This window comes from Aotus nancymaae, unplaced genomic scaffold (assembly GCF_030222135.1).
Source record: "Aotus nancymaae isolate 86718 unplaced genomic scaffold, 86718_ANA_hifiasm-v0.15.2.pri h1tg000029l, whole genome shotgun sequence".
Lineage (NCBI taxonomy): Eukaryota > Metazoa > Chordata > Mammalia > Primates > Aotidae > Aotus > Aotus nancymaae.
In genome coordinates, this window is record NW_026988442.1 from 41,293,187 (window position 1) to 41,319,567 (window position 26,381).

General features: G+C 59.5%; 2 protein-coding genes across 2 annotated transcripts; one reads left to right on the top strand and one right to left on the bottom strand.

Moving 5' to 3' along the window:
* The first annotated feature begins 5,865 nt into the window (after positions 1-5,865).
* On the top strand, positions 5,866-7,264 carry RPS21 (ribosomal protein S21). Its single transcript, XM_012440616.2, has 6 exons — positions 5,866-5,920; positions 6,097-6,159; positions 6,387-6,450; positions 6,584-6,655; positions 7,057-7,112; positions 7,201-7,264. The coding sequence occupies exons 2-6, from the start codon at positions 6,110-6,112 to the stop codon at positions 7,208-7,210; spliced, it is 252 nt and encodes an 83-aa protein (XP_012296039.1). The 5' UTR covers positions 5,866-5,920; positions 6,097-6,109; the 3' UTR covers positions 7,211-7,264.
* A 1,498-nt stretch (positions 7,265-8,762) lies between these two features.
* Positions 8,763-24,346, bottom strand: CABLES2 (Cdk5 and Abl enzyme substrate 2). Its single transcript, XM_012440615.3, has 10 exons — positions 23,976-24,346; positions 15,369-15,440; positions 15,165-15,257; positions 13,910-13,987; positions 13,120-13,228; positions 12,401-12,566; positions 11,773-11,876; positions 11,243-11,349; positions 9,815-10,019; positions 8,763-9,728 (listed from the first exon to the last, which is right to left on the bottom strand). The coding sequence occupies exons 1-10, from the start codon at positions 24,344-24,346 to the stop codon at positions 9,588-9,590; spliced, it is 1,446 nt and encodes a 481-aa protein (XP_012296038.3). The 3' UTR covers positions 8,763-9,587.
* Positions 24,347-26,381: the final 2,035 nt, after the last annotated feature.

Sequence of the window (26,381 nt, forward strand, 5' to 3'; positions counted from 1 at the left end):
TTCAGGCAGCAGGGAGCCCACAGGCCAGCCCCTCCCTGCTCCAGCACTGTTCTCGGACACCACCTAGTGGCTTCTGGGGACAGTGCTGGTGGCCCCAAGGCTCCTGATAGCTAAGCAGTGCCACCTCCTCTACAGGTCCCTGGAGGCTCTCCTGATGGAGAGACCCAGATGGCTTCCCTTGGGAGGACACTCCCCTCTCTGCAATTTTGTACAGAGGTTTTCTTAAAGAAGTGCTCATCCAGATTTCATGCACTCAGGAGATGTACGTTGCAGGGTTTCCTCTGAAGAACTCAGCCTTGGAGACACCGTGCCCAGAGAGTGGCCTTCAGTGCTTTGTGTGAGTGGTCTTTGAAAAAATTTTGAGCTAATCGATGCAACATAAAATCTACCTTTTCTTTTCTTTTTTTTTTTTTTTGAGACGGAGTCTTGCTCTGTTGCCCAGGCTGGAGTGCAGTGCTGCAATCTGGCTCACTGCAACCTCTGCCTCCCGTGCCTCAGCCTCCCAAGTAGCTGGGACTACAAGCGTGCACCACCACGCCCAGCTAATTTTTGTATTTTTAGTAGAGAAGGGGTTTCACCATGTTGGCCAGGCTGATTTGGAACTCCTGACCTCGTGATCCGCCCACCTTGGCCTCCCTAAGTGCTGGGGTTACAGGAATGAGCAACCAGGCCTGGCTTCCCTTAACATTTAAGCATGCCACGTGTGTATGTATGTATTTATACATTCCTGTCTCTCCTTTATTAGCAGCTTAGCTTTTTTCTTATGAGATGAATTCTCACTCTGTCGCCCGGGCTGGAGTGCAGTGATATGATCCTGGCTCACTGCAACCTCTGCTTCCTGGGTTCAAGCGATTCTCCCACCTCAGTCTCCCAAGTGGCTGGGATTACAGGCGTACGCCCCCACACCTGGCTAAGCACGTCATTTATAATTCTGCTCTAGCTTTCATTCCTGCTTGCACTGAACGTACAGGTGGCCAGTGGTCTTCTCACATCTTCTCTGAGCATGCATCCTGTCCTGGACATGCATGTATGTAGCTTTGTCAAATTCCCTAGTATACAGAAGTGGTTTTTTTCAAAATGGAGTCTCGCTCTGTCACCCAGGCTGGAGTGTGATGGCGTAATCTCAGTTAACTGTAACCTCTGCCTTCTGGGTTTAATTGATTCTCCTGCCTCAGCCTCTCAGGTAGCTGGGATTACTGGCATGTGCCACCACACCTGGCTAGTTTTTGTATTTTTAGTAGAGATGGGGTTTCAACATGTTGGCCAAGCTAGTTTCGAACTCCTGACCTCAGGTGACCTCCCCGCCTCAGCCTCCCGAAGTGCTGGGATGACAGGCGTGAGCCACCGTGCCTGGTCCTGGATCTTTCTTATATCGTCACATCTCTGCTAAAATGTTTTCAATATACAGAGGGTGTTACATAAAAACTGTTATAGGCCTGGCGCAGTGGCTCACGCCTGTAATGCCAGCACTTTGGGAGGCTGAGGCGGGCAGATCACGAGGTCAAGAGATCAAGATCATCCTGGCCAACACAGTAAAACCCTGATCTCTACTAAAAATACAAAAATTAGCTGGGTGTGGTGGCTCCTGCCTGTAGTCCTAGCTACCTGGGAGGCTGAGGCGGGAGAATTGCTTGAACCCGGGAGCGGGAGGTTTCGGTGAGCTGATACCGTGCCACCGCACTCCAGCCTGGGCGACAGAGCAAGACTTGGTTTCAAAAAAACAAACAAAAAAACTGTTATAATGGCCTTGTTTGCTAATTCTAACATCTGTGTTAGGTCTGTAACAATTTCCATTAATCGGTTTTTTTTTTTCATTACACGCTTTTCCTGCTTCTTTAAATGTCTGGTAATCTTTGACTGGATGCCACACAATGTGAATTTCACCCTACTGGGCACTTGATATAACATATTCCTGTAAAAATTCTTAAGCTTTTTTTCTGGGATGCAATTAAATTACTTGGGAGCAGTTTGATCCTTTCAGGTCTTGCCTGTATTAATTTCTTAGGTGGGACCCGGGAATATTCAGGGCACGGATACCTACTCCCCGTTACTGAAGCACTCCATCCAATGTCCTGTGTACTCCATCCAATGTCTTGACTGTGAGCTTTTCTAGTCTAGGTGACGAAAGCAAGTACTATTTCCAGGCCTGTGTGAGCCCCCGAGTAATCTTCCGAAGGGCTCTTTCTCCAGCCTTTAGGAAATGCGCCAACGGCACTCTCCAGACCACACATGGAAGACCCTCTGCAGACCTCGAGTTCTTTCTGCTACTCTGTCCTTTCTGGTCCCCTGGCTGCCTCTGTCTCTGGCTTTCCAGCTGGAGAGAATCTCTTAACTCCCCAGGCCTCGCTGGGCAACTCACACACAGACTTAGACGGGAAGGTCAGCTGTGCAGATCTCCAACTGCAAACAGCGAGTCACCTCCGCACATGTGCTGAGGGTCTGAAAAGAGCACACATCTCAGGGCCCGCATGAACAGAACTTCCTGAAAGACAGTGGCCTCAGTGACTTCATTTCTGATGCTGGTTGCTGGAGTCCAGTGGAAGCAACCACAGGCGTGCTGCCCACACGAACACGTGGCTTCCAAGCCCAGCGGAACTTGCGGCCTCAGTTCCAACCAGGTCCAGATGTTAATGGGTCGGCCTGATTCGGACGGTGCTGTGTCAGGGACCCTTAGTGCCTTCTCTCAATCCTGTGTCCAGCGTGCAGCCCCACAGATGAGCAGCTCCAGCTGCAGCCCCAGGGAACTCCCAGGCACTGGGAAGATGCCTCAGGCAAACAGTTCCACAAATCAGAGGCTAATGACAAGTGAATTGGCATGAGAAAAGTAGGTTCTCTGAGAGCCCTTAACAGTATAAGCTGACATGGGCTTGGGTCTGTGGGGCACGTTGGGAGCCCGATGTAGGGCTGAGTGCCCACAGGGTCATGGGTGAGCCTTATGCTGTGCTGAGGTGCAGGATCTGAGAAATAAAGAGACAGGACACAGAAGTACAAGAAAAATGCAGCTGGGCTCGGGGGGCCACGCCACCTATAAGCTGAGTCAGGCGAGGCCCCAAATGTCCAGAAGCATGAGTATTTATTGTGTGTAGGTTGGGGGCAGGGCAGTGAGTGAAATCATCTTTAAGGATAGTGATAGGGTCGTGAGCAACAAAACATGGGGTCCACCCCCATTAGGTCACCTAGGCCAGGAGGTGGACACTGCGCAGCAAGGGGCCCTTTCCCATGAAGGCAAGGGCCGTGTGCAGTAAGGGGTCCATCCTCATTAGGTCACCTAGGCCAGGAGGTGGACAGTGCACAGCAAGGGCCCTTTCCCATGAAGGCAAGGGCCGTGTGCAGTAAGGGGTCCACCCCCATTAGGTCACCGAGGCTTGAAGGTGGGCCGTGCGCAGTGAAGAGGGTGCAGTGTGCAATACTTCTATGGGCAAACTACTTCTAAGAAGATTTACAGGAGGATGCTTTAAGTCACACAGCAGTGACAGAGCTTTCAAGGTTACCGCCACCTTCTGGCAGCTTCCAGTGGGTTCTATGGGAAGATGCTTGTCAAGCAGCACAGTAGCAAGAGCTGATAAAGTTCACAGTCACCAAGGTGGATTGCCGGTCTGAGGGCAGCCTTCCACAAGAACTGGAGCAAGGTCCTATAACTCCTTTATTAGGAGGAGAGGCTCTTCCCCCAAGCCTGCCATACAGCGGGTATCTTTACGATACTGAACTCTGCCGCCTGGACCATGGATTCTTGTCCTGGTATAACTATTTTTCCCTTAAATCATGCTCTGCACTGTTTGCTCTAGGTATTCCTCCGATTATAAGCTGCTTATTGTACTGTGTCCACTCTAGGCATTCCTCCGATTATGAACTAAGATATAATTATAGGTATATATGTAGGGAAATATTCTTTAGGCACTCATACTATCAACTAATATATGATTATATAGAGAGGATTATATAAAGGGATTATTCAAGTTCTATTTCTATAAACTAATATATGATCGTATAAAGGATTATATAATAGGAAATAGCTGAGTAACACTATAAAGTGAGATATTCCTCAAGCCCTAACTGTGCCAGGGTTCTGCTTAGCTCTCAATCCTCGGTGCCTATATGGGGGGTTACCCACAGGGTCAGGGAAAGAAAGTGAGAGCTGAGACCTGGAGCTCAGCGTGGAGTAAGGCTGTCCTGGCAAAGGGGCAGCGCAAGCACCAGCTGTTTCTAGAAGCTTCTGCGGCTTAGCCTGTGGTGCCCCTATGGGAGAGGCGGGATGTTCATGGTCCTGAGCCTGTCCTCTTGGGGTCTTGTCTCATCTGGAAGACACAGTCCCAACCAGACATTTTAATTGAGGGACCGCCATGCACACTACCACAGATGTGGGGTGAGGGCGACTCTGGGATATTTGTTTTTTCCATGAATGGACCCTTGGCACCAGCAATGGGTATGGCATCAGCAATGCTCAGTCCACACTGCTCTGTGGAGGAATGGGATGGGGGAAATTGGGAGGCGTTGGGGCAGGGAGAGGGCTGTGGGGTTCGGCCCGCGTTCTGCCACTAGGCTCGGACAAGCCCCTTCCCTGCTTGGGCCTTGGTTTTCTGAGGCTAGCTCTACATCCTGGGATTATGTCCCCCAACAGAGAAGACCCCAACGCAGGCCCCGCTGTCCTTTCCATCTATCTTGGCGCTTCCTCCTGGCAACAGGGTTTAGGCTGCTAGACCCCACCCATCATCAATGATCACACTTCGTGGGTCCATCTTTGTGTCATCTTTACTTCCTCGGAGCATATTCCCAGGAGTGGGTTTGCGGGGTCAAAGGAAGGGTATGCAAATTCGGTCAAAATGCTTCAGGGGAACAGTGCCCCAGTTTGCATTCTTTTTTTTTTTTTTTTTGAGACGGAGTCTTGCTCTGTCGCCCACGCTGGAGTGCAATGGCCACATCTCAGCTCACTGCAACCTCCGACTCCCGGCTTCAAGCGATTCTCCTGCCTCAGCTTGCCGAGTAGCTGGGATTACAGGCACACGCCACCACGCCCGGCTAATTTTTGTATTTTTAGTAGAGACGGGGATTCACCATGTTGGTCAGGCTGGTCTCGAACTCCTGACCACATGATCCACCCGCCTCGTCCTCTCAAAGTGCTGGGATTACAGGCGTGAGCCACCGCGCCCGGCCCCAGTTTGCATTCTTAGGCACATTTACATCCACAACTGCTACCAGTGCTGCGGACGCAACACCAGGCCGGGTTTTGTTTGCTTCCGCCGCCCTGCCCTGGGGGTCTGCGTGGTGAAAAATGGGATCCCAGGGTGGTCGGATGCTTCTGCCTCCGCGGTGGGCCGGTGTCTTTCCCTACCCTCAGCAACTGTCTGAATTTCTCCTCTGTCGAGTCCCTGCGGCCGTCCTTCGCCCACGAGCCCGCGGGAGTGTGACCAACAGGCACCAGGGGAGCAGGCCTCCGCCCGCAGCGGCTCCGTCCACGGGCAGGGGAACCTCCCCACGCCCCAGGTGGCCGCAGGGTCAGGGGACCGGCGGGCTGGGGGCGCGCTGCGGGGGCACGTCCGTATCCCCGGCCTGGCTGGCAGCGGGCAGCTAGGCTCAGCCCCTGCCCCTTCTCCGAGCTGCTCATTCGCGGCTTCCGAGGGGCTCGCAAGCGTCGACTGCGTCCGTGCGGCACAGCCCAGGGGCTAAGACAAGACGCCGCGCCAGGGGACGACCCCCTAAGACAGCCCGCACCCCACGACCCACCGGGTAGGTCCGGGACATCCCCCTCCACCGACGGAAGCGGAAGTGCGTCAGGGCGGCGGCCGGCAAAAACGCACCGCGCAGCCTCGCTGTGGCGGTGTGACCCGGAAGCACTCGCTGAGGCCCCGCCTTGCCCGCCGATTTCTCTGCCGGGTGACACGCCGCTTCCTTTCTCTACTCGCGCGCGGTGTGGAGGCAGCAGGTATGGCGCGCGGCGCGGACTGCGGGCTCAGGGCTGGGCCTGGGTGGGAGCGGGGGCTTGGACACGGGGAACGGGGTGTGGGTTGCGGCTGGGGCCGAGACCCTAGGGGCGGGTTTGCGCCGGGAGCCGGGGCACGGTTCCGGCCATCCTCATGGAGCCGCGCGGTGCCTCCGTAGGCGCGGCCTCGAGATGCAGAACGACGCCGGCGAGTTCGTGGACCTGTACGTGCCGCGGAAATGGTGAGCGCCCTCCCCACGCCCCGCTGACTGCACCCCTACATGCCCCTGCCCCTCCACATCGCACGCGTGCCTTGGCCTGCTCTTATCCCCCCGCATCCCTCCCGTCCTTAAGCCGCCACGTCCCTTCGCGTGTTCTTACTTTCCCCGAGTTCCTTTTCCATCCACACTCCCTCAATACCCCTCCACGTCCCGCCTCCCTCTGCTCACTGCGCCGTCTTCCTCTGCAGCTCCGCCAGCAACCGCATCATCGGTGCCAAGGACCACGCATCCATCCAGATGAACGTGGCCGAGGTGAGCTGGGAGCCCGGGAGGAGAAGGTGGGATGTTTGTGCCGGGAAATGGGGAAGATACAGGCAGAGGCTGGCTTTGAGGATTGGTTTCCCAAACTTGGGAGAGTGGTTTGTGACCCTTCTTCTCTTTCTAGGTTGACAAGGTCACAGGCAGGTTTAATGGCCAGTTTAAAACTTACGCTATCTGCGGGGCCATACGCAGGATGGTGAGTGTTTCCTGGGCAGTGCTCATCACCTCGGGACATGTTGTACTTTTCCCTGCGCATTTGACCTGTGATGGTGCCTGAGTAGATTTGCTGACAGTAGTTAGAGCCAGCTGGACCGTGCTGCCTGCCTGCCTGCCTCCCTCTTCCTGGGGTTGGAAGAGGGTTGCTGTGAGAAAACACTCAGGCAGTAGACCCTGCCTCTCACTAGGAGGCACCTCCCCACCTCGCACCCCATAGTCTGGCTGGAGGCTGCCCCCCTCCTCCCGGGAGAGTCGGCTGCCCGCCCTGTGCCTGTCTCCATTTGCTTAGTGGGGTGGGGGACGTGGGCTGGTCGCACAGCTGACCTTCTGCCATCTCAGGCAGCTGGAGTGGAAATCATTTTAGTGTGCTTTTTTCTTAAGGGTGAGTCAGATGATTCCATCCTCCGATTGGCCAAGGCTGATGGCATCGTCTCAAAGTAAGCTTGGGGGCTCCCATTTGGGCAGTGAGTGGACTAGGGCTGCTCGGGATGTGGTCCTAACCTTGTCCTTTTCTCCTGGTTCTAGGAACTTTTGACTGGAGAGAATCGCAGATGTGGAGTATTTGTCATAAATAAATAGTGAAAACCTACTCATGCAGGTTCATTCTCTGCTGTGGGCCCAGGGCTGAGGTTTTGCTGTCAGTGGGCGATGGGGATGGGTGGGTACCCAGTTAGTTGAAAGGAGGCAAGCTGTGACGTGTCGCAAAACCAGGGTTTAAAGTACAAATACGTTAACCATTTAAAACACCTGACAACATAACTCAAACGTTCCGAGGTCAGACACCCTCTTTGCACGTTTATATCCACAGCTGCCACCGGTGCTGTGGAAGCAACACCAGGCCTGGTTTTGTTGAGTCACAGCTCAGACACCTGGACTCGTGCTAGAGAATGACAGGTTCAGACTGTAGTTTGGTTTAACTACTGGCTTTGTTGCAATAATCCTCAAATACCACACAGTGGCTGTTCTTGGCATTATTAAAATGGACATACTGAAGGGAAGGCTTCACGTAGACCGGCTTGGCTAATGACTGAATCTCACTACATAAATACACAAACTGAAATTCCTGTGCTGATCCATTTCTTGCTTTCATGTGTAGAAAGAATATGGAGCTGTGTGTCCCTGGAGGGCAGGTTGTAAACTGCAGCCATTACTAGAAGCCCGTCCCTTACATGCTGGTAACAAGGACAAGCTCTTGAGATGGGATCTGGGTGGCAAGAGGGTACTTTTCAGAGTGAAGTTACCTGGGGCCCAGTGAGGTGTAGCAGCTTGGAAGATGAGTCCTCTAGGTGCATGCTGGGTGTGAGGGGATCATCCTTGGCCTGAGGGCAGGCTGCTTGATAGAAGGGGATGTTCGGCAGTAAATAGGAACAAAGCCTTTGGTTTGTCCTCATCCTGGAGCCTCTCCCACACCTGCCATCTCTGGGTCTCGGCTCCAGCGAGTGGGCCTGGAAAAGGAGGGGGGCCGGGTGTGCGCAGGCAGCTGCCTTGCACCACTGCTGGGATCGGGTGGAGTTCTGTGATAGCGGAATTGGCATCTCCTTTCTGCGGAGGCACCCGTCCACACAAGTAGCATAGAGTGTATTAATGGGCTAGAGACAAGTTGCCCCAGAGCCCCTCCAGGGCCTGGCAGGTTTGTAAGGTAGTGAGAGGAAAAAGCTTGGTGGCTGGGCCAGTGGCCAGATTTGAGACCAGCTGACCTAGGAAGAAAAACAACATTCCACGGTTATTCAGTGTTTTTGATGAGGCCGCTAGCTGGAGAACTGGACCATGCAAAACTCACTGCAGGAACCTTGGACAGATGTGGGAAAGCTGGAGATGGGCCCTGCTGGCCTGCACAGAAGGGACAACGACCACTTGGGGTCCTTTTAGCAGCACGGTGGGCTGCCCTGGCCAGGGTGGCCGAGACAGTACCTGTTGCCTGCAGAAGAGGAGGCGCTGATGCATGGACCTTTGGCAGCCTTTGCCATCGTGTAGGGTGCGGTCAGTGCCTGCCTGCGTGAGGGTCAAGTGTGGTTTCTAGTCGACTTAAGCAGACCTCATCTAACCATTTTTTGTTCCCTTTTTAAAAAGACCCAAAAAACCGAATCCCAAATCATAATAAATATGTAATTTTTCTCCGTCACAATATTGCTTAGAACATTAAGAGCTGGCCAGCAGCAGTGGTCCTGCAGGCCCAGAGTGTCTGTCGGTGAGAGGCGGGGGCCTGGCATGGGGCGGCAGCTGTGTTGTGCCCTGTCAGTCTGTAGGACACAGGGCATCAGGATTTCACAGTGACACAATGCTTGAAGAACAGGTCCAAGAATGAGGTCAGGGTGAGTTTGGAGACTGCTCCTGCTGGCTGAACCGGACGCCAGAAGCCCCCCTCGTGGCGCTGCGAGGCAGGCAGAGAAAGCTCTGGAGGAGCTTGGCTTCAGGCGGCAGGGGCCGGCGGCGCAGTCAGTGTCGGGAGACGCTGCTGGGGAACCCACACCCGAAAAAACAATCTCCAGTGCGAATGCCTAAAGTTAGACTTGGCAATCTGAGTGTGTTCGGTGAGGTCTGGAAACCCAGCTCTCCACCCCGACGCTGTGGTGGCCGCGGTGGCATGCAGGAGGCGAGGCCAGGGAGAGACGCTGCAGTCAGCTTGCTGCTATATGCTGTGAACCAAAGGCCCTGGTGCCAGGCTGGTCTTGGGCACATGAAAATACCAATAACAAAACCGACAGTTTACGTAAAAATTCAGAATTCTCAAGTACCCTTGGAGGTACGGTGCACCTGGGGTGACAGTGACGTCCCTTTCCAAGGAAACAGCGTAAAAAGGCAAAAGGAAGAGCCGCGCCAGCCAGAGGCCAGGTGCCTCCTGCAGTGGGTGCTGGGGACACCTCCCAGGCCGGCAAGTGCGCCTGGTGCCCTGAGCCTTCGTGGGGCGTCTGCTAGAACTGCTGGGTGAGGCGCCTGTAATGAGGTAACACTTGGTTCTCGGGAAGATACAGGGCCAGCTCCAAAGCCACGAGCACCGTGAACTCAAACCCGATCAGGTCGCGCCTGTTGAATCGAAACCTCTCTTCTAACTTCTGCAGGGAAGAGAGAGAAAGGTTAGCCGGGAGCCACCCTGCCAGCCCTGCCCCGTGGCAGCCCTGGCGGGACGTCCCACACGCACGTCGATGAGCTGCTTCACGCCGCTCTTGCGCAGGTCACTGCTGATCTTGGCGGCCAGCAGCACGCAGGCACCGGCACACAGCTTGCGGTTCTGTTTGCTCAGCTTGCCCTGCAGGACCAGCTTCTCGAAGTACACGTAGGCCATGGCCACCGTCACGGGCTCCAGGCTGCACTCCTCCGACAGGCTCCGCATCTCCCGCTTTAAGCTGTGGGTTGAGACAGAAGCCATGTCCCCAGGAGCAGAGGCTGGGGCTGAGGGGGCAGCCCCTCACCGCCAGCAACTGAGCTCAAGCGATGTGGCTTTGGGCCGTGAGAAACACCACCGCGTTCTCCAGGGGATGGTACCCTCCATCGTACCATGTACAACGCCCAGGGCAGGGCGGGCATGTGGGCAGGTACGGGCGGGCTGGGTCTTGGCTTCCCCCATCCCTTGGTTGGGCACCCAGGGCAGCTCCCACCTGTGCCTGGTGGGTGGAGCCACGGAGAACAGGCCCTGCTTCTGGTGGGGGGGCAGTGGCTTCTGATGAAGGGCAGTTTTAGGAAGAGCCTTGAAGGGAGGCGCTGGGGTGTGGGGTGAGCTGCCCTCTGGAACACTGGGGCAGAGGCCAGGCGGGGCAGGCCCCCAGTACAGGACTGTGGCCAGAAGCCTGACTTGAGCCCAGCAGCTCTGCCACCTTCGGCTTGCTTTCCTCCAGTCACAGGGGTCCTTGGCATGGCACCATGTGAGGGCAGAGGCACGCCTGGACGGCCTTGGCGAGCACACAGCATGCCTGGACGGGGGCGCTTTGTGGGCCAGGGGAAGGGCCACGGAATCTACTCAGCAAAATGGCACACACCGGGAGGGGCCAGGCACAAGAGGCCTCGTCCCACTCAAGTTTTTCTTTTATTTTTTGAGACAGTTTTGCTGTCGCCCTGGCAGGAGTGCAGTGGCATGATCTCAGCTCACTGAAACCTCCGCCTCCCAGGTTCAAGCGATTCTCCTGCCTTAGCCTCCCGAGTAGCTGGGATTATAGGCACGTGCCATCATGCCCGGTATTTTTAGTAGAGAAGGGGTTTCACCATATTGGTCAGGCTGGTCTTGAACTCCTGACCTTGTGATCCGCCCGCCTCGACCTTCCAGAGTGCTAGGATTACAGGCATGAGCCAGCACGCCTGGCCCTGCTCACGTTTTAAGAAGATCCTGGGTTGTGGTGAGGGTCGGGCTGCGAGGCCCCGTGGCGTGTAGGGGATGCCGTGTGCCGGGGCTGCGGGAGGCCTGGCTGGGCCAGTGGTGGGGGTGGGGGAGCTGCTGCCGGGGGCCTGGTCAGATGGTGGGGGGGGGCTGGGGATGGGCAGTGGCTGGACTTGTCAAGCTGGAGAATCTACCGGAAACTGGAGGAGAGGCTGGCACTTCCCAGGACGACGAGATGGCCTGAGGGGATGTCCTCACCTCCTGATTTTGCTCAGCGTCAGTTTGACCTGTGGGAACTTCTCCCTGAAGGTCTCGTTCATGTCTTTCTTGAGGTCCGAGGGCTTCACGTATTCTATCACTGTGGTCTGCAACAGATAGTGGGCAGGGTTGGGCCGGCCCCGCGCAGTCCCTGGGGCCCGCCTGCTGGGTGCCGCGAGGACGGATTTCTCACCGTCCTGGGTTTGCAAACATGCACATGGTGTGGCTTGGGAGGCCCCGAATCTCTGTGGGAACAAAATGGCTCCAGGGAGAGGGCCCCAGAGCCCATGCGTACTCGGTGTGGAGGGAGCCAGGCTGCCAGGTGCTGGGAACCGAAGGACAAGGGCCAACCCAGCCGGAGGGGCCAGCACTGCTCCCGGCCCGCCCTGCACGTCGCCATCGTCTGTGGTGCTGTGACCGGGATGGGGGCACGTCACGGCCCTGGGGCGGCTTGCCCACAGCCTGCCCTGCACACCCCGGCCAGGACAGCTGTGTGGCTGCTGCGCCCAGGCCCCGGAGAGGGTGCTCACCATGTACGATGCAAAGATGAGGACACGCTTGTGCTTGCCACAGGGCCACTGCGGGTCATCCAGGAGGTTGGGGTTGTACTCCAGGGCATCCCCCATGTCGCTCCCTGTAAGAGAGGCAGCCCCTGACCCACCAGGAGTCTTGAGCAGAACCCATCTAGCCCCAAGGTCTGGCAGACTGGCGCCACGGTGGGACAAGGCCAAGCGGGAGGGGCTCCAGGCCCTGGTTCTCTCTTCGGAAGGGCTCAGGGCTTAGGGCAAGAAAGGGATGTCCTGAGAGGAGGGGCCCTCCCTGGAGTCATTAGTGGACGAAGCTCCTCTCCACTGCCCGGCTCAGGCCAAGCCCGGTCTGCAATGTGGTGTGGAGCCGTTCCTTCCTGAGCAGCCGTCACCTGACCCTGCTCCCAGGCTCCATGTGCACCAGGGGCTACAGCCTGAAAGGGGCTTGCTGGTGCTGCTGCCGTCCCTGGGCCGTGGTGAAGGCACGTGGCCACCCTGTCCGAGGCCGTGGTGAAGGCACGTGGCCACCCTGTCCGGGGCCGTGGTGAAGGCACGTGGCCACCCTCTCCGGGGCCGTGGTGAAGGCACGTGGCCACCCTGTCCGGGGCTGTGGTGAAGGCATGCGGACTACCTAGTTCTGTGCTGGCTGGTGCTGACTTGGTGGAGGCAGGTTTGTGTTTTGATCCTGGCAGAGCCCGGGGGATGCTGGGCCGAGGCGTGGGCAGCAGACCATGGCTGTCACTCTTGTGTGTGACCAGGGCATTGGTGGGGTACAGGAACTTCGCGTAAGAAACGACCTGGAAGAGCAAACATATCTGGGCTCAGCTCTGCTTCCCGGGACCAGAGGGCAAAGTGAGCTCCATCTGCTTCCACTGCAGGAAACCCAGATACACGTGCTGGGCGCCCTGTGTGGAAAATGAAGGGAAAACTCAGATCAAGATGTCGAGGCTGCTCTTCACATAGCTAGAACATTTGTGAACACCACCGTTTCCCCGCGTTTTCTGGGTTCTGTAGGCTATAACGTTCTCCCTGCCTCTGAAGACGGCTGACCACCAGCACAGAGGCCGGATGGTGGGTGAGCCCCAGGCTACACGGGGAGGTGCCCAGGAGCCCTGGCGGTGACGCCACAGCGCAGACTTCAGGCGTGGCCAGGCTGCTGGGCTGGGGGGTGTCTGACAGGCTCTGGGCTGTGTTCTTGGGGCTGCATGGGCCATACCCACTCCACCCTGCCACTTTATGGCGAGTGAAGCGCGGCTCCATGTCTGCCTTGTGGGCACTGCAGTAGGACTGCTCCCACCCGCCTGCCCGGCCCTGATGGCGCTGGGTGTCTGCCAGCAAAGAGGCTCTTACCTTTCCATCTGCTCCCAGCTCCACGCCTTCCAGCTCAAAGACCATCTCGGAAGACACAGAGACGCCGCCAGAAGGGTGCCTCTGCTTCTGGCTGTCCACCCTCAGGTCACTGCAATGCATGGGAGAGGTGAGGGCTGTGGTCTGCGCTGAAAGTGGGCTCTGGCTGCCCAGCCCACCTGTCTGCTGGCCTGAGGCGCCCTCAGGAATGGTGTCTACACAGCCCCTTGGGGAAGACAGGCATCACTGGAGTGACCAGGAAGGCGCACGGCAGGAGTGCTTTCACGGAAGCACTTTGAGCTCTGGGCTCTTTGAGCTCCGATTCCCAGTACAGACACCAGCTGGTAGAGTCCCCGGGGTGGCGCCACCTTCATGAGCCCACTAGGTGCCCGTGCCCACACCGGTCAGCTTTTTCCACCACTATTTTTAAGCCAGGGCCACCCATAATCCCCACCCCACAGCTGTTTCCTCCTCCTCTGAATGACACACGGACTGGACTGATGGCCACGGGGCCCTGCAGCTCTGTCCACAGGAGGTGGGACGGCAGGCCAGTACATCAACGGCGCCCCCCAACCCCTCGAGAACCAGGATGCAAAACTGCCCCGGGTTCCTCAGGAGCACTGGTGGAGGTTGACGTGCTGCGCCTGGCATGAGCCTGGGGGCAGCCTCATGGGGACGAAGCCTCACCTGGGGGCGCTGTGCTCCCTGATGCCTCCTGGGCCTGGTTGGGGACCAAGCCTTGTCTTCTGCTCAGAGCGCACCAGGGGCTGTGAGGCGGGGGCTGAGCACTCACCTGATCCGCAGACCTTCACCATAGGGCAGGACTGAGAAGGCTGCACACAGGGACCGCTTGGCACAGATGAGCACGATCCTGCAGGGGTACAGGGTCAGGAGGGCAGGGGTCGGGGGCAGGGGTCAGGGTGCTGCTGCTTCCGGAGCTGCAGACATTTCCATGGAAAATTCCTTCTGCCTAAATTCAGGTGCTGGGAGATTGCCCACGCTGCCCAAGGGGACTCCGGCCCAGGAGGCCGGTGGCCAGCGTCACTAAGTCTGGACCCCCCAAGCTCTCGGTGTGGATTCCCTTGAGGAGCTGCACACGGGCAGGCATGGCAGTGACATCCCGAAGGCTCCTCCCTGACCCAGTGCAGGCAGGCTGAAGGCCTCATGTTGGGATCTCAGCTCATTCAGAGATGACAGGCAGTCAGAGGGGACGGCATGGTGAGGCCAAGGGCTGCCTCAAGCCAGCCCTCAGAGGTCCTGGGTGGAGCAGGGCTGCACGCCACCAGAAGGGGCCTGCTCCAGGTCCACAGAGAGGCTAGCCTGGAGACTCCCTCCCAAGGTACTTGAGCAGCCAGGCCCTGGGTCCGGGGAGCACGGGCAGAAGCCACTGCTGCTCCTCCCTACGCTGGCTCGGCCCTGCCCAGGGGCTCACCAAGGGGACAACAGTGGGAGAACCTCTCCCCTTCTCTGGCACTCATGTCTGCTGGGAGCTGTGTAGGACTGATGGGGAGGGAGGGTCCGACCAGACCCGAGGTCACCATAGGGAGGGTGCCCAGCAGGGGAGCTCCGGAAGGAAGGGAGCACTCTGGACCTCAGGACCCCTCAGAACCTGCAGTGTGGAGAGCACAAGGCCACAGGAACACCCCTGGCTCCTCCACCCAGCTTTGGGCAGCCAGGGGTTTGTTTTATTCAGCCTCTATGCTCCCAACAAAACCCAGCTCCTCCCCAGGCATCTCACAGCCACGCGTGTTTCTGTGTCTCCCGTTTTCCTTCATGTCAGCACTGTGGCTGGAGGCTGGCGTCTACGCCTGGCCTTTCACCTGGGAGCCCAGAGAGGGTGGCCTCGCCATGGTGATACCAGGGACCTGCGGGTGCTCGGCTGATGTGGAGCACGGAGTATGGTGGGGAGGAGGGTCCCCCTCTAGGAGTGTGCGATGTGGGGTGGGCGGGAGCCTTGGCAGTGGAAGGAGGATTGCTTGGCTGGCACAGGCAGGACCCCGGGGACCCCGCGGACCCCAGCCACCTTCCCGCTCCCGCCGGCCGCACACCTGCTGTTCCTGGTGTCATACTGCCTCATGTTCTTGATGAAGTGCGTCTTCTTCAGACCTTTGTGTCTTGGCGACCCAGATGTGTGCTTGTTTCTGCCGGGCAAAGACACAGGTCCCTCTTTTCCTCCGAGGCCCCTCTGGCCCCGCAGGGTCAGGGGCAGCCCAGGTGGAGGTGCGGAGCTCGGGGAGGGCAGAGGCGCGTACCTCTGTGCCGGAGCACATCCCACGGCATCTTCCAGAAACTCCAGGGAGCAGCGCTGGGATGTGACTCGCCTCCTGCAAGGTGACACTGGGGCCTCAGAACAGGCATGGGGTCACCAGCCCAGGCACCACCTTTGTGGCCAGAAACCGAGTGCCGCCTGCTGCACAGGGAAGGGCTGCTCTCCAGTCTTCCACAGCCCGTGCAGAACCAGGCGGGGAGGAGGGGCACCTCCTCCTTGAGAGGGTCCTGTTTCGGAGGCACTGAGCTCCTCTCTGGGGACCAGCAGCCCTTGGGAGCAGGTTCCTCAGGCACAGCATGGCACAGCACAGCACGCCAACCTTCCCCGCCCACCGAGCAACACCCTGCCGGGGCACTGCCCGCTCTGACAGGCCCATCCCACCTAGTGCTGCCTGAGTCTGGTGCTGCCCGCCCCACCCTGAAGCACAGCTCGGCCTCGGGGCACCAAGGGGTGGGAGGCGCGGTGGGTACCAGGCAGCCCTTGCTCTCAGGCCACCTTCCCGTGGACTGCAGCTCCCTGCACCAGCCACACCCTCCCACCCCAGCGCCATCACAGGGGCTGTTCCTCAGTCTGGAATGTTCTGTTCCTGTTCTTCTGGTGGCCACTTCTTTCTGGACTTTTCAGCTCATACGTGGCCCCAGGGGAGGCTGCCCGGACCCCGCTATCCTGTTACTGTCACCTGCTAACCGCTGGTCACCATGGGAAGGAGGCGCCCCTGCCTCACCACCCACTTGCTGCCTGCCTCCCTCTCCAGAGCACCAGCCCCACGAGTGCGGCAGGTGTGTCACAGCTCACTGCTGCCCTCGGTGCCTGCCCTCCCGCCTGGACTGCAGGGTCTTGCAGGCACTTCCCATGAGCCAAACGTACAGGCACATATCTGTCGGCGGAAGGACTGCACAACACACTTCCCTGAAGAGCCCCGCAGGGCACAATGCCCACCGCTCCTCAGATGCCCGGGACAAAGCGAGGCCATCCTGACGCGGAGCCACGACGTGGTTCAGTAACTCTCGGGGTCATGAGACTCTGAGTGCAGAGCTGGCCCTCAAACCCAGGTCTGTAGGGGACTCCGAAGCTTACTCTCTCCCTTACGCTGGGAGCCGTGAATGTGTGTGCCTGGGCACTCAAGGCATTCCCCAAACGCAGCTTATGAGATCAGGTCCAATGCCAGTTTACGCAGCATGCAGCACTGGATTGCAATGTGATGGGCGACGTGGTGTGGTGTGTCTTAGGAGCCTGCCCTGCAGGGATGCTGGTTCCCAGAGGGGGGCGGTTGGTGGTGGAGGTGGTGACGGTGGTGACGGTGGGGCCCTCCGTGGGGTGCTGTGTGGTTTATTAAATGGAGCAACTTGGCCCCTGGGCCTGGTGTGGAGTGCTCTCAGCATGTCAACAGTAGCCTTATCACGCGTGAGCCAATCTGGACTCCTGGGCAAGGGCAAGCGTGCTGCTGGGGGTCACTCCTGGGAACCCTCCAGGCGCCAGGCCAGCGCCGTCCTCAGGGTCCCACGGGCCTTCCCCCAGCAGGGCCCCGGCTTACACCTCAGGTCTGGTGCGTGGAACTGGCCTGCAGTCCAGGTCCTCACGCTATGCCCTCACTAGGAACCTCCCACTGAGAGCCAGTGTTTGTGCCAAGGAGCCAGGGTTGGCCACAGCCACAGTCCCACGCTGGGTGCTGCCAGTGCCAGCAAGGGTGCCATAGCCACCACCTCACCAAGATTCAATGGCTCACGGTGGGGGCAGTGACAACCATGCCTACTTGGCAAGTGGCACAGAGAGGCCTGGCACTTGCCCAGGTCACACAGCCAGTGCAGTCCTGGCTGGTATCAAGGTTGTCACCCTGACACCAACATTGAAGCTGTTATTTTTTTTTTTTAACAGATGCTCCAATGATGACGGAGTCAGGTATTTTTCTTTTTTTTTGAGACAGAGTTTGCTCTTGTCGCCCAGGCTGGAGTGCAATGGCGCAATCTCAGCTCACCGCAACCTCTGCCTCCAGGTTTCAAGCAATTCTCCTGCCTCAGCCTCCCAAGTAGCTGGGATTACAGGCACGCACCACCATGCCCGGCTAATAAATTTTTCGTTATGTTTAGTAGAAACAGGGTTCCTCCATGTTGGTTATGCTGGTTTCGAACTGCTGACCTCAGGTGATCTGCCTGCCTTGGCCTCCCAAAGTGCTGGGATTACAGGTGTGAGCCACCGAGACTGGCCAGGTCTTTTTTTTTTTTTTTTTTGAGATGAAGTCTGTGTCACCCAGGCTGGAGTGCAATGGCGCAATCCTGGCTCACTGCAACCTCTGCCTCCTGGGTTCAAGTGATTTTCCTGCCTTAGCTTCCCAAGTAGCTGAGACTACAGGCGCCTCTCACCACACCCGGCTAATTTTTGTATTTTTGGTAGAGATGGGGTTTCACCATGCTGGCCAGGCTGGTCTTGAACTCCTGATCTCAAGTGATCCACCTGCCTCGGCCTCTCAAAGTGCTGGGATTACAGGCCTCGTGAGCTACCACGCCCAGCCAGGGTCAGGTCTTGACAAAACCATCCTAAGTAGAAAATAGAGAGTCGCAAGTGAACTTAATACATTTACCTACCGATACCACAGCTCAGCCCAAACAAACTCAATGCACTCAGAACACTTACGTTCGCTTGCAGCTGGGCAGTCCTCTCGCATAAAGCCTAACTTGTTTTTTGTTTTTTTTTTTTGAGATGGAGCCTCACTGTTGCCCAGGCTGGAGTGCAGTGGCTTGATCCCGGCTCACTGCAAACTCTACCTCCCAGGCTCAAGTGATCCTCCTCAGCCTCCCAAGTAGCTGGGATAACAGGCATCTGCCACCAAGCCCCACTAATTTTTGTATTTTTAGCAGAGACAGGGTTTGACCATGTTGGCCAAGCTATTCTCAAACTGCTGACCTCAAAAAATCCACCCGCCTTGGCTTCCCAAAGTGTTGGGATTACAGGCGTGAGCCGCCCAACGGGCTGCTTCCACTGCGTCAGCAGAACGGCGGCTGCTCTCCGCTGTTTCTCAGGTGCTCGCTTCCTGAACCTGGTCCCTTCCAGGCCATATTTTTTGGTTTGAGTCCAGAAGACTCTGACGATGCTGATGGAGGTGGCTACGCCTGGGTGCAGAGCAGGTGGCTGACTAGGGAGGACGCCGCTGTGGGCTTCCCTTCCCCTCCGCCTCCATGGGAGCTGGCGTTGAGGGAGAATGAGGGAGGCACTTCCCTTCCAGAACCAGGGCAGTCACCACTCATCACCGCAGCAGGACAGGCGCCGGCAAGCGCAGATGGGACCGAGGCCAGCGTCCACTGCTTGGCCACTCTGGAGGCTGGGCTGGGAAGCCAGGAGCTGGACCCCTGCTTGCCCTGGGCTCCACAGAGAGGAGGTGTCTGTCTGTCCGGCAGACATGGAGAGGATCACGCATGTGCAGATACACCACCTGGCCAAGCCCAGCTGGGAGCAGCACGCATGCCAGTCAGCAGGAGGTTGGACATGCATGATCACGGGACCGCACGCACAGCACGGCTGCACAGGTGCACGGACACCATGGGGGCAGAGAGGCCCGACGTGTAGGGGCACAGGTCGCTGTCTCTGCGTGGGGGAGGGTCTGAGGAGGGGCACCAGGGAGCTGGGGGGCTGGCCTGTGTTTCAGCAGGGGAGTGCCACTCATCCTGCGGGCACCAGACCCTCACCAAAACATGCCAGGAGCAAGCCAGCAAAGCAGAAAGAACGAGGCCCTTGGTGAGGCCCAAGCCCCATGCCCCACACACCCCATGCCCCATATACCCCACACCCCAGGCACCCCATGCCCCACACACCCCACACCCCAGGCACTCCATGCCCCATACGCCCCGTGCCCCATATGCCCTACATGCCCTACACCCCACGCGCCCCACGCGCCCCACGCACTGGGGCAAATGCAAGTCCTGCTGAGTCCTGCGAGGGCCCGCCTCTGCTCAGCCACAGTAGATACTCCGGCGGCACCTACCTGTGGCTCCCCCCACACCGCAGTGGCAGGGACCAGCTGGAAGCTGTCTGCATCTGACTTTTGGGAAGAAGGGGTTGGGGCGGCTGGGAGGCTGCCCCCTATCTGCGGGCACACCTCACTCTCAGCACTAAGCGGTGGGCCACCACGCCTCCACCCAAAGTCATGCTCACAGACAGGAAGCGAAATCTGCTCCTGATTAAACACTGCTTCCAGTGTTCCCTACACTTCCTTTCCCTTGTAATGGAATAAATGCGCAGAAGAGGGAGGCCTGACAGCCCCATCCCCATTAGAAACCCAAAGCTGTGTGGAGGAGCCTCTGTGGCTCAGAGGGAACTCAGCAGGCCTGGCCGGGCGATGGGGTGTGGAAATGCCCTTGACAGTAGGTCTGACAGCGGAGAACAACTGGGACTCTCCACCAAGCGGCCGCTCCTGCCCCATGGCGCGCCTGCTGCAGCACCGAGACCGGAACTCTCACTCGCCAGGAAAGCTCGGGCAGTGGTGCTGTGCGGCCACCCCCAGCTCTGAGAGTGGGCAGTGGTCTTGTCCGGCCACCCCTAGCCCCATCCGCTGGCCGGGGCACCTGGCAGGCCACCGACCCTGAATGCATGGCTGGTCTCGGGTGCCCCGTCTCATCCAGTCTAGCACTCCCTCAGGGGCCCGCAGCCTCACCCGGCGAAAGTATTGATGTGGGGTCACAGGGTTGGGCAGAGTTGGGGGTATCGAGTGGCCTCTGGGCTGCCACAAGAGGTGTGCCCCCAGGCTCTGGCCTCAGCTGACCACTGCCAGCTGCTTGCCAGCTGGAGAGCAAGAAACCCCCAAATCAGGCTTGTAAACAAGCGCCAGATGCCAGATTGAAATTGGTTTAACTTGGACAGCAGCTTGGCGACACTGAGTGGCTCCTGGCCCAGACAGCAGCCTGTCCCACAGCTGCCGCCCCAGGCCTTTCCCCAGAAGCGTCTGGGCACACACCCTCAGAACTGGGGGCTCTGCTCCCAGCTAACAGAGTAGGCCCTCTTGCTGATGGCTGCACCCTGGCTCCTGGCTGGGCCACATGTGGCTGCAACTTGGGGCAAGTTGTTTGCTCGGGAAGCGGGGAAGGGAGCACCTCCGCCCCGTCATGAGTGCTGTGGACACTGACTGGGGCCGCTGTGGGTGGAACCGTATCGCCCCCAAAAGGCAGGTGGATGTCCTAACCCCAGTGTCTGTAAATGGGGCCTCAGTTGGAAAGAGGGTCTTGGCAGATGTCATTGAGTTAAGATGTCACAGGATTAGTCCTAATCCAATGACTGGAACCCCTGTGAGGAAATCGCCACATGGAGACTCAGACGTGTGGGAACAGGACGGCGCTCAGGCAGAGGCTGGAGCCGCGTGGCCACAAGCCCAGAGCTCTGGAGCCATCAGAGGTGGGAATAGGCAGGGAGGATCCCCCCCGGAGCCTGAGAGGGAGCGGGGTCCTGTCCACACCTTGACGCTGCGCCTTGCAGTGCTGTGAGCCGCCGGGTTTGGGAGGAGGAGGGGGTGGCGGGAAGGAGGCTGCAGGTGGAGAACTCCGCACCTGCTCCAACCCGGCTGGCAAAGGCAATGTTAAAAGTGAAAATAAACCTGCTTGGAAGTTCCACGAGGAAAACAAGGGTCGCGACGACTCACTGACACAACAGAAAGCGCCGCACAGGCTGAGTCTCCCTGGGAAAGAATAGCTCTCCTGGGGACCGAGCGACGAGAGGCTGGTCTGCCTGGTGCGGTGGCTCCCATCTGAAATCTCAGCACTTGGGTGGGAGAGACAGATCACTTGAGCCAGAGTTTAAGACCAGCCTGGACAATATAGTGAGACCCCATCTCTCCTAAAATAAAACGTAGCCACTGCACTCCTGCTTGGGAGACAGGGAGAGATCCTGCCTCAAAAAAAGAAACTAAGAGGCTCTCCTTGCCCCACACCAACTCCTGCCACACACCTCGCCCAGCCCTGGGCCCGCATCTGACCTCTGACCTCAGGGAGGCCACGCCTGGTGCAGCGTGAACCCGCTTCTCAGAGGAGCCTGAGGCTCAGAGGCCATGCCATCTGCTCACGCAGAGCTACTGAACAGTGTGCTGGGATTCCAAGCCAGGTCTGTTCCCAGAGCCCAGGTCAAGACCCCACGCTCACGACACTGATGTCAGGGCCACCGTCGGGACTTCCAGAATTCCCTCCGCTCCCTAAAACCAGCTCATCCGAGAACTCAAGCCAGGAGCCAGCACCCCTTTGCTGGGGCAGCTGCCCTTCCCTCGCTCAGCAGCCAGGCCCAGGGAACGCAGGGAGAAATGGACGTCCTCACACTGGGGGCTACCTTTCAGGAGAGGGGCCACACCCCTCAGACACAGGTTGGCACCATGAACGCAGCAGCAGAGCCCCAGCAGGGACAGCCCCAGCAGCAGAGCCCTCCTGTCCAGGAACAGCTCGGGGTTCAGGAAAGGCCCGAGCAGGGAGGTGGAGGCCGGGGAGGAGACAGCCCTGGGCGAGGCAAGGGGTGGGGGGCGCACAGGACCATGGTGGGTACTGCAGGAGGACCACGGGCACCCAGCCCATGCCACGTCCCATCCTGTGCCAGGGATGCTGGCCACAGCGCACCCTCTCGGAACCTCACAGGGCAGGGCCGTGCCGTGCGTGCCGTGCTCAGGACTGTTGGCACGGAGGCCCCTGCAGGAGATGCCTCCTCAGTTATGGGCCCTTCCCCTCAGCGTCGCCGCACCCTGCCTCCTGAGAGTGGGCTCCACTCCACGCCAGGCCTGGTGCACACAGGGCTGCGTGAACTCTGTGGAAGGAGGGCCTGCGACAGCACCCGGCCTGCCCGGCATCACCACCGGTTCTGAGCACTCAACGCAGGACTAAAGGACAAACCTGTTTCCATGGCAAACAGCAGGGCCCAAGGTTAGGGAAAAGCCCCCCACGCCTGCGGAGCTGGGCCGCTGGGGTGAGCCCGCTTCCCCTGAAGCCCACACCCCGGGGCCTGCTGCTCCACCCTGGAGGGTGCCATCTGGTTCCATCTCTCCTGCTTTCCCCAAAGGAGCTGGCCAAGTGCACGTGCCCATCCATCCCTCCGCCCTAGTCATCCCTCCGACCCTCCTGGGAGCGGCAGCCAGGCATGTCCTTGGGGGGACATCTTGTGGACAGGCCTGGGTCTGCAGGCGCCCTCAGCCTGGCTGCGGCCAAGAGCACTTCCAAGGTCGAGTGCTCTGCGACCTGCATGACGCAAACTGCATGTGACGTCACAGTCTTTAAGGACACAGTGCTGTGTTCTGGGCCCAACCTTCCTCAACCAAAGACCTTAAAGGAACCCAACGCCTCGACCTGCCTGAAGGCCAGGGGTGTGGCATGACTCTGATGACCTGCAGGTAACCACGGAGCCCGTGACAGCCTTGACCCAAGAGCTGTGGCAGCCCCTTCACTGCACACCTGCAGGGGCTGCTCCAGGCACAGCCGTCCAGCAGGAGCGGGGGCCTGTGGACAGTGGCTCCCTCTGAGAAGGAACCACAAGCAGCCAGTCCTGGGCCCAGGGCCCACAGTCACTCCTGGGGGTGAGGGCTGTGGGAGGGGATAGCCCCAGGGCCCAGGAGGCAGGGTCACCCAGGGCCTGTACTCTCTGGGAGAAGGACACAGAGCGTCTGGCAGCCAGGGGTCACCTGGGCAGGGGGCACACACTGGACAGGCAGGGCTCATGGTTGGCGTTGCCCTCGGATGGGCTGATGGGGTTCACAGAAGAGCAATCAGGACAGGGGGAGCAACAGCAGACCCAGGGTGTAACAGGTCCAACGATACCGAGCTGAGAGTGATGCGGGGTAGGCGGGGGTCAGCAGGGAGGTGACAGGGAGGGGAGGGGTGCCAGAGACCAGCTGCTGTGGGATGGGAGGTCTGGCTGTGTAGGGGGCTCTGGGAACAGGTGTCAGTGACAGTGCTGGGAGGATCCCAGCCCACATGCTGGTTCTGAGGAGGTGGGCACGGAGGGCGTGACCTGGCTCAGAGAACTCGAGGAGACGCACAGGGGTTGTCTGTGTACAACCCTGGTACGAGTGCAGGGGGTGGGGCATGTCCAGAGCCCACAGGGCTGCGGGTCTCAGAAGTCATTAGGGCTGCATGAACCCTGAAAGCCATGTTCAGAGGATTGACAACGTGCAGACCCCGACCCCATATCCAGGGGCTGACAGAATTCAGGGGACATGGCCCTACGTGTGGGGGCTGACAGGGCCTGAGGAAACCCTCGGCAGAGCCCTGGAATCCCCAGTTCTGTATCAGGACTGACAAGGTCCCGGTGAACTCAACCTGTGTCCTGGGCTGATGAGGGCCTGGCTCACCTGACCCCCTTGTCCTGGGCTGCTGGGTCCCCAGGCAACCTTCACCCCTATTTCCTGGCCTCATGAGACCCTAAGTGACCCTGACCCCTGTGTCCTGGGCTGATGAGGACCTAGGTCACCTGAACCCCCGTGTCCAGGGCTGACAAGGCCCCAGGTCACCTGACCCCCTTGTTCTGGGCTGAGGAGACCCCAGGTGACCCTGACCCCTGGTCCTGAGCTGCTGACCCGGCCCCCATCCCTGTCCCTGTCCCCGGCGTCCTGAGCTGACCTGGCCCGGCCCCCACTTACCTCTGGCGCTGCCCGTCCAGGCCGAGGCCGGCGGGCGCCTGCGTGGGGCTGAGCAGGCCTTGAGGCGCGGGGGTCCTGGCGGGCAGCCCGGGCAGGCCGGAGGGGGGCTCTGGCGGCGGCGGCGCTGGCGGCTCGCGGGTCTCGGCGGGCGGCGGCGGGGGCTTCTCTCCGCCAGGGCCCAGGCTCGGGGGCCGCCCGTCCAGGGAGATGTTGTTAAGGAAGAAGAGCGCGGCCTGGCGGCGCCGCGAATCCCCGCGCCTCCGCAGCGCTTGCGGCGGGGCCCGAGCGGCCGACGGCGGCGCGGCGGGATGCGGGGGCCCGGCGGTGCCGGGGGTTGGGCCCGGGGCTCCACCCGCCGCGGCCGCGGCCATCCTCGGACTGCGCCCGCCGCCGCGAAGCGCCCCGCCCCCTGCCCGCGCGCCCGCGCGCCCGCCGCCCATTGGCCGCGGCGCGCCCACATGCAAATATATCGCCGTCGCGCCCGCCCATTGGCCAGCGCGGTGCCGCGCTCGGGGCGCTCCCCTCGGTCCTAGAGGCCGTCAGGCGCGGCCGTTGGGAGTCGAAAGATGCTCCCTGCGCCGCCAGTTCGAGTCCCCATTTCTGGAGCCGCGGCCGTGGGGCTCCGGCCTTCTGTTTCCTTTGCTGGACGGCGGCCTTCGTGGTCAGCCTCCATCAAGCACGCATTTTAAGGCTCCGGACTCAGGGCGGCGTGGGCGAAACCCAGCACACTTCCCTGTCCCGAGGTGTGTCTGGGCGGTGCTTCAGCGAACGCAGGGCGGCCCCTCAGGAGCCCCACCGCTTCCTGGCATGGCCGGCCTGCGACCTGGCCTCCTCCATTGATGGAAGGGACCAAGGGTCTGCGTGAAGAAGGCACTTGATTGGGATAGAAGCCCCGGGCGGGCAGAATTTTGCACTTCCTGCAGTAGCAAAGTGACCTTGAGCCTGCTTTCTGCCCAGGCCTATTTCCTCTCTGTCCCCAGGTGCCCTTGACTTCAGAACCCACGAGCTGGCGGCGCCGAGACACTCAGGAGCTGCCTCGGGGGCCTGGGAGCCTGTCTGCATTTTGGAAGGGAACCCACTGTGTCTTTGCGGAGGGACTCGGGGCCTGGCATTCGCCTCTGTGCCCCCTGCCTGCTCAGTACAGCTTTCTTTTGTGGGTTTATGTATCTTTAATAAGGGGACGATGATTTCAGCCTAACGGTATTGTCAGGATGAAACTGGCTCAGTGAGGGGGTGGGCTGTGGCTGGAGGGCAGGCGCGTGCCGGGGTCAGCCCGCAAATGCACTGTAGTACCGGGCACCTGCCCCATATGCCCAGTCTCTGCTGTGCTGGTGCTGGGGACTGGGTGGGGCCGACAGGCACAGCACTGGCCCCAGGAGTTCCTGGCGTGTGGGGAGGCAGCATGATGGCCAACACAGCAGTGAGCAAACGGGCGAGACAGGGTCTTCATCACCACCCCCAGCTTGGGCCCCTGCCCTTCAGGCCCCTCGCCACCTCCCACCTGCCCTGCTCCCTCCTGTGGGCCTTCATGGGCCACCACCGGGGCTCATGCAGCACTCAGTCCCTCTGCTTCCTTTCCGTTTGCCCTTCTAAGTTGGCCTCCAAGGCGTCTGCCAGGCCTAGGGGACGGTGGGCAGCTGTCCTGTACAGGAGAATTTGGGGCTGGGCCCAGGTATGGGGTGGGGAGCAGGTGTGTCTCAGCAGGCACTCCTGGGAGTGGGTTCCTAAGAAATCGAAGGACTGCACATTGATAGCCCCTCTGGGGGAGTCACTGTGCTGGCTGGCATGGCAGATGGGCGGCTGCGGATTGTGGATCCACAGAACAGGGTGCTGCCTGTGTGTGTCTGGGGGCTCCCCTGAGCGGGGACTTCGACCAGCGCTGTAAGGTGCTTAGGCTGGCGCAGGCACATGGCAGGCCCTCCATCCCTCCCTCCCCGCTGGCTGTGAGCAGGAGGAGGGCCTGACAGGGTTGGGTGGGCCATACACCTGTGGCTTGCAGAGAGTCTGGTGCCAGGTGAGAACAGAAAGGGGCAAGTGAGGGTGGAGGGCAGGAGGCAGGCGTCAGTTAGTGTGCCAGCACCAGGTCCTGGCGGTCGGCTGTGCAGGAGGGAGGGCCTAGCAGATTCTCCTTTGCTGCCACTAAGCTCGACTTTGAGGGACTGGGAGAGATGCTGAGGGAGGAATGGGGTTCTCTTCTGGGGCCTGGGGAACCCCCTTGCTAGGCTCCTGCTGCCGGCTTCTCCCCTCCCCAGGGTGTCGATGGGAGGCCCGCAGGTGGCGTGTAGGGAACACACAGCTTTTGTTTCATGTGATTCTGGAGAACTCAAAGGAACCTTTAACACACCTGGACTGCCCTCTCGGGAATTCAGTCCCTCCTGCCTCTCAGGCCACAGGCTGCAGGTGGGA

What these genes read in the sequence shown, in the direction of transcription:
- RPS21 (XM_012440616.2), top strand. Translation starts at nt 6,110, where the DNA reads ATGCAGAACGACGCCGGCGAGTTCGTGGACCTGTACGTGCCGCGGAAA. An exon ending in CTGTACGTGCCGCGGAAATG is followed by an intron (nt 6,160 to 6,386) that starts GTGAGCGCCCTC and finishes CTTCCTCTGCAG; the next exon opens with CTCCGCCAGCAACCGCATCA. An exon ending in TCCAGATGAACGTGGCCGAG is followed by an intron (nt 6,451 to 6,583) that starts GTGAGCTGGGAG and finishes TTCTCTTTCTAG; the next exon opens with GTTGACAAGGTCACAGGCAG.
- CABLES2 (XM_012440615.3), bottom strand. Translation starts at nt 24,346, where the DNA reads ATGGCCGCGGCCGCGGCGGGTGGAGCCCCGGGCCCAACCCCCGGCACC. An exon ending in AGCTGGGAGCAGATGGAAAG is followed by an intron (nt 12,567 to 13,119) that starts GTAAGAGCCTCT and finishes TTGCTCTTCCAG; the next exon opens with GTCGTTTCTTACGCGAAGTT. An exon ending in TCATCTTTGCATCGTACATG is followed by an intron (nt 11,350 to 11,772) that starts GTGAGCACCCTC and finishes TATCTGTTGCAG; the next exon opens with ACCACAGTGATAGAATACGT.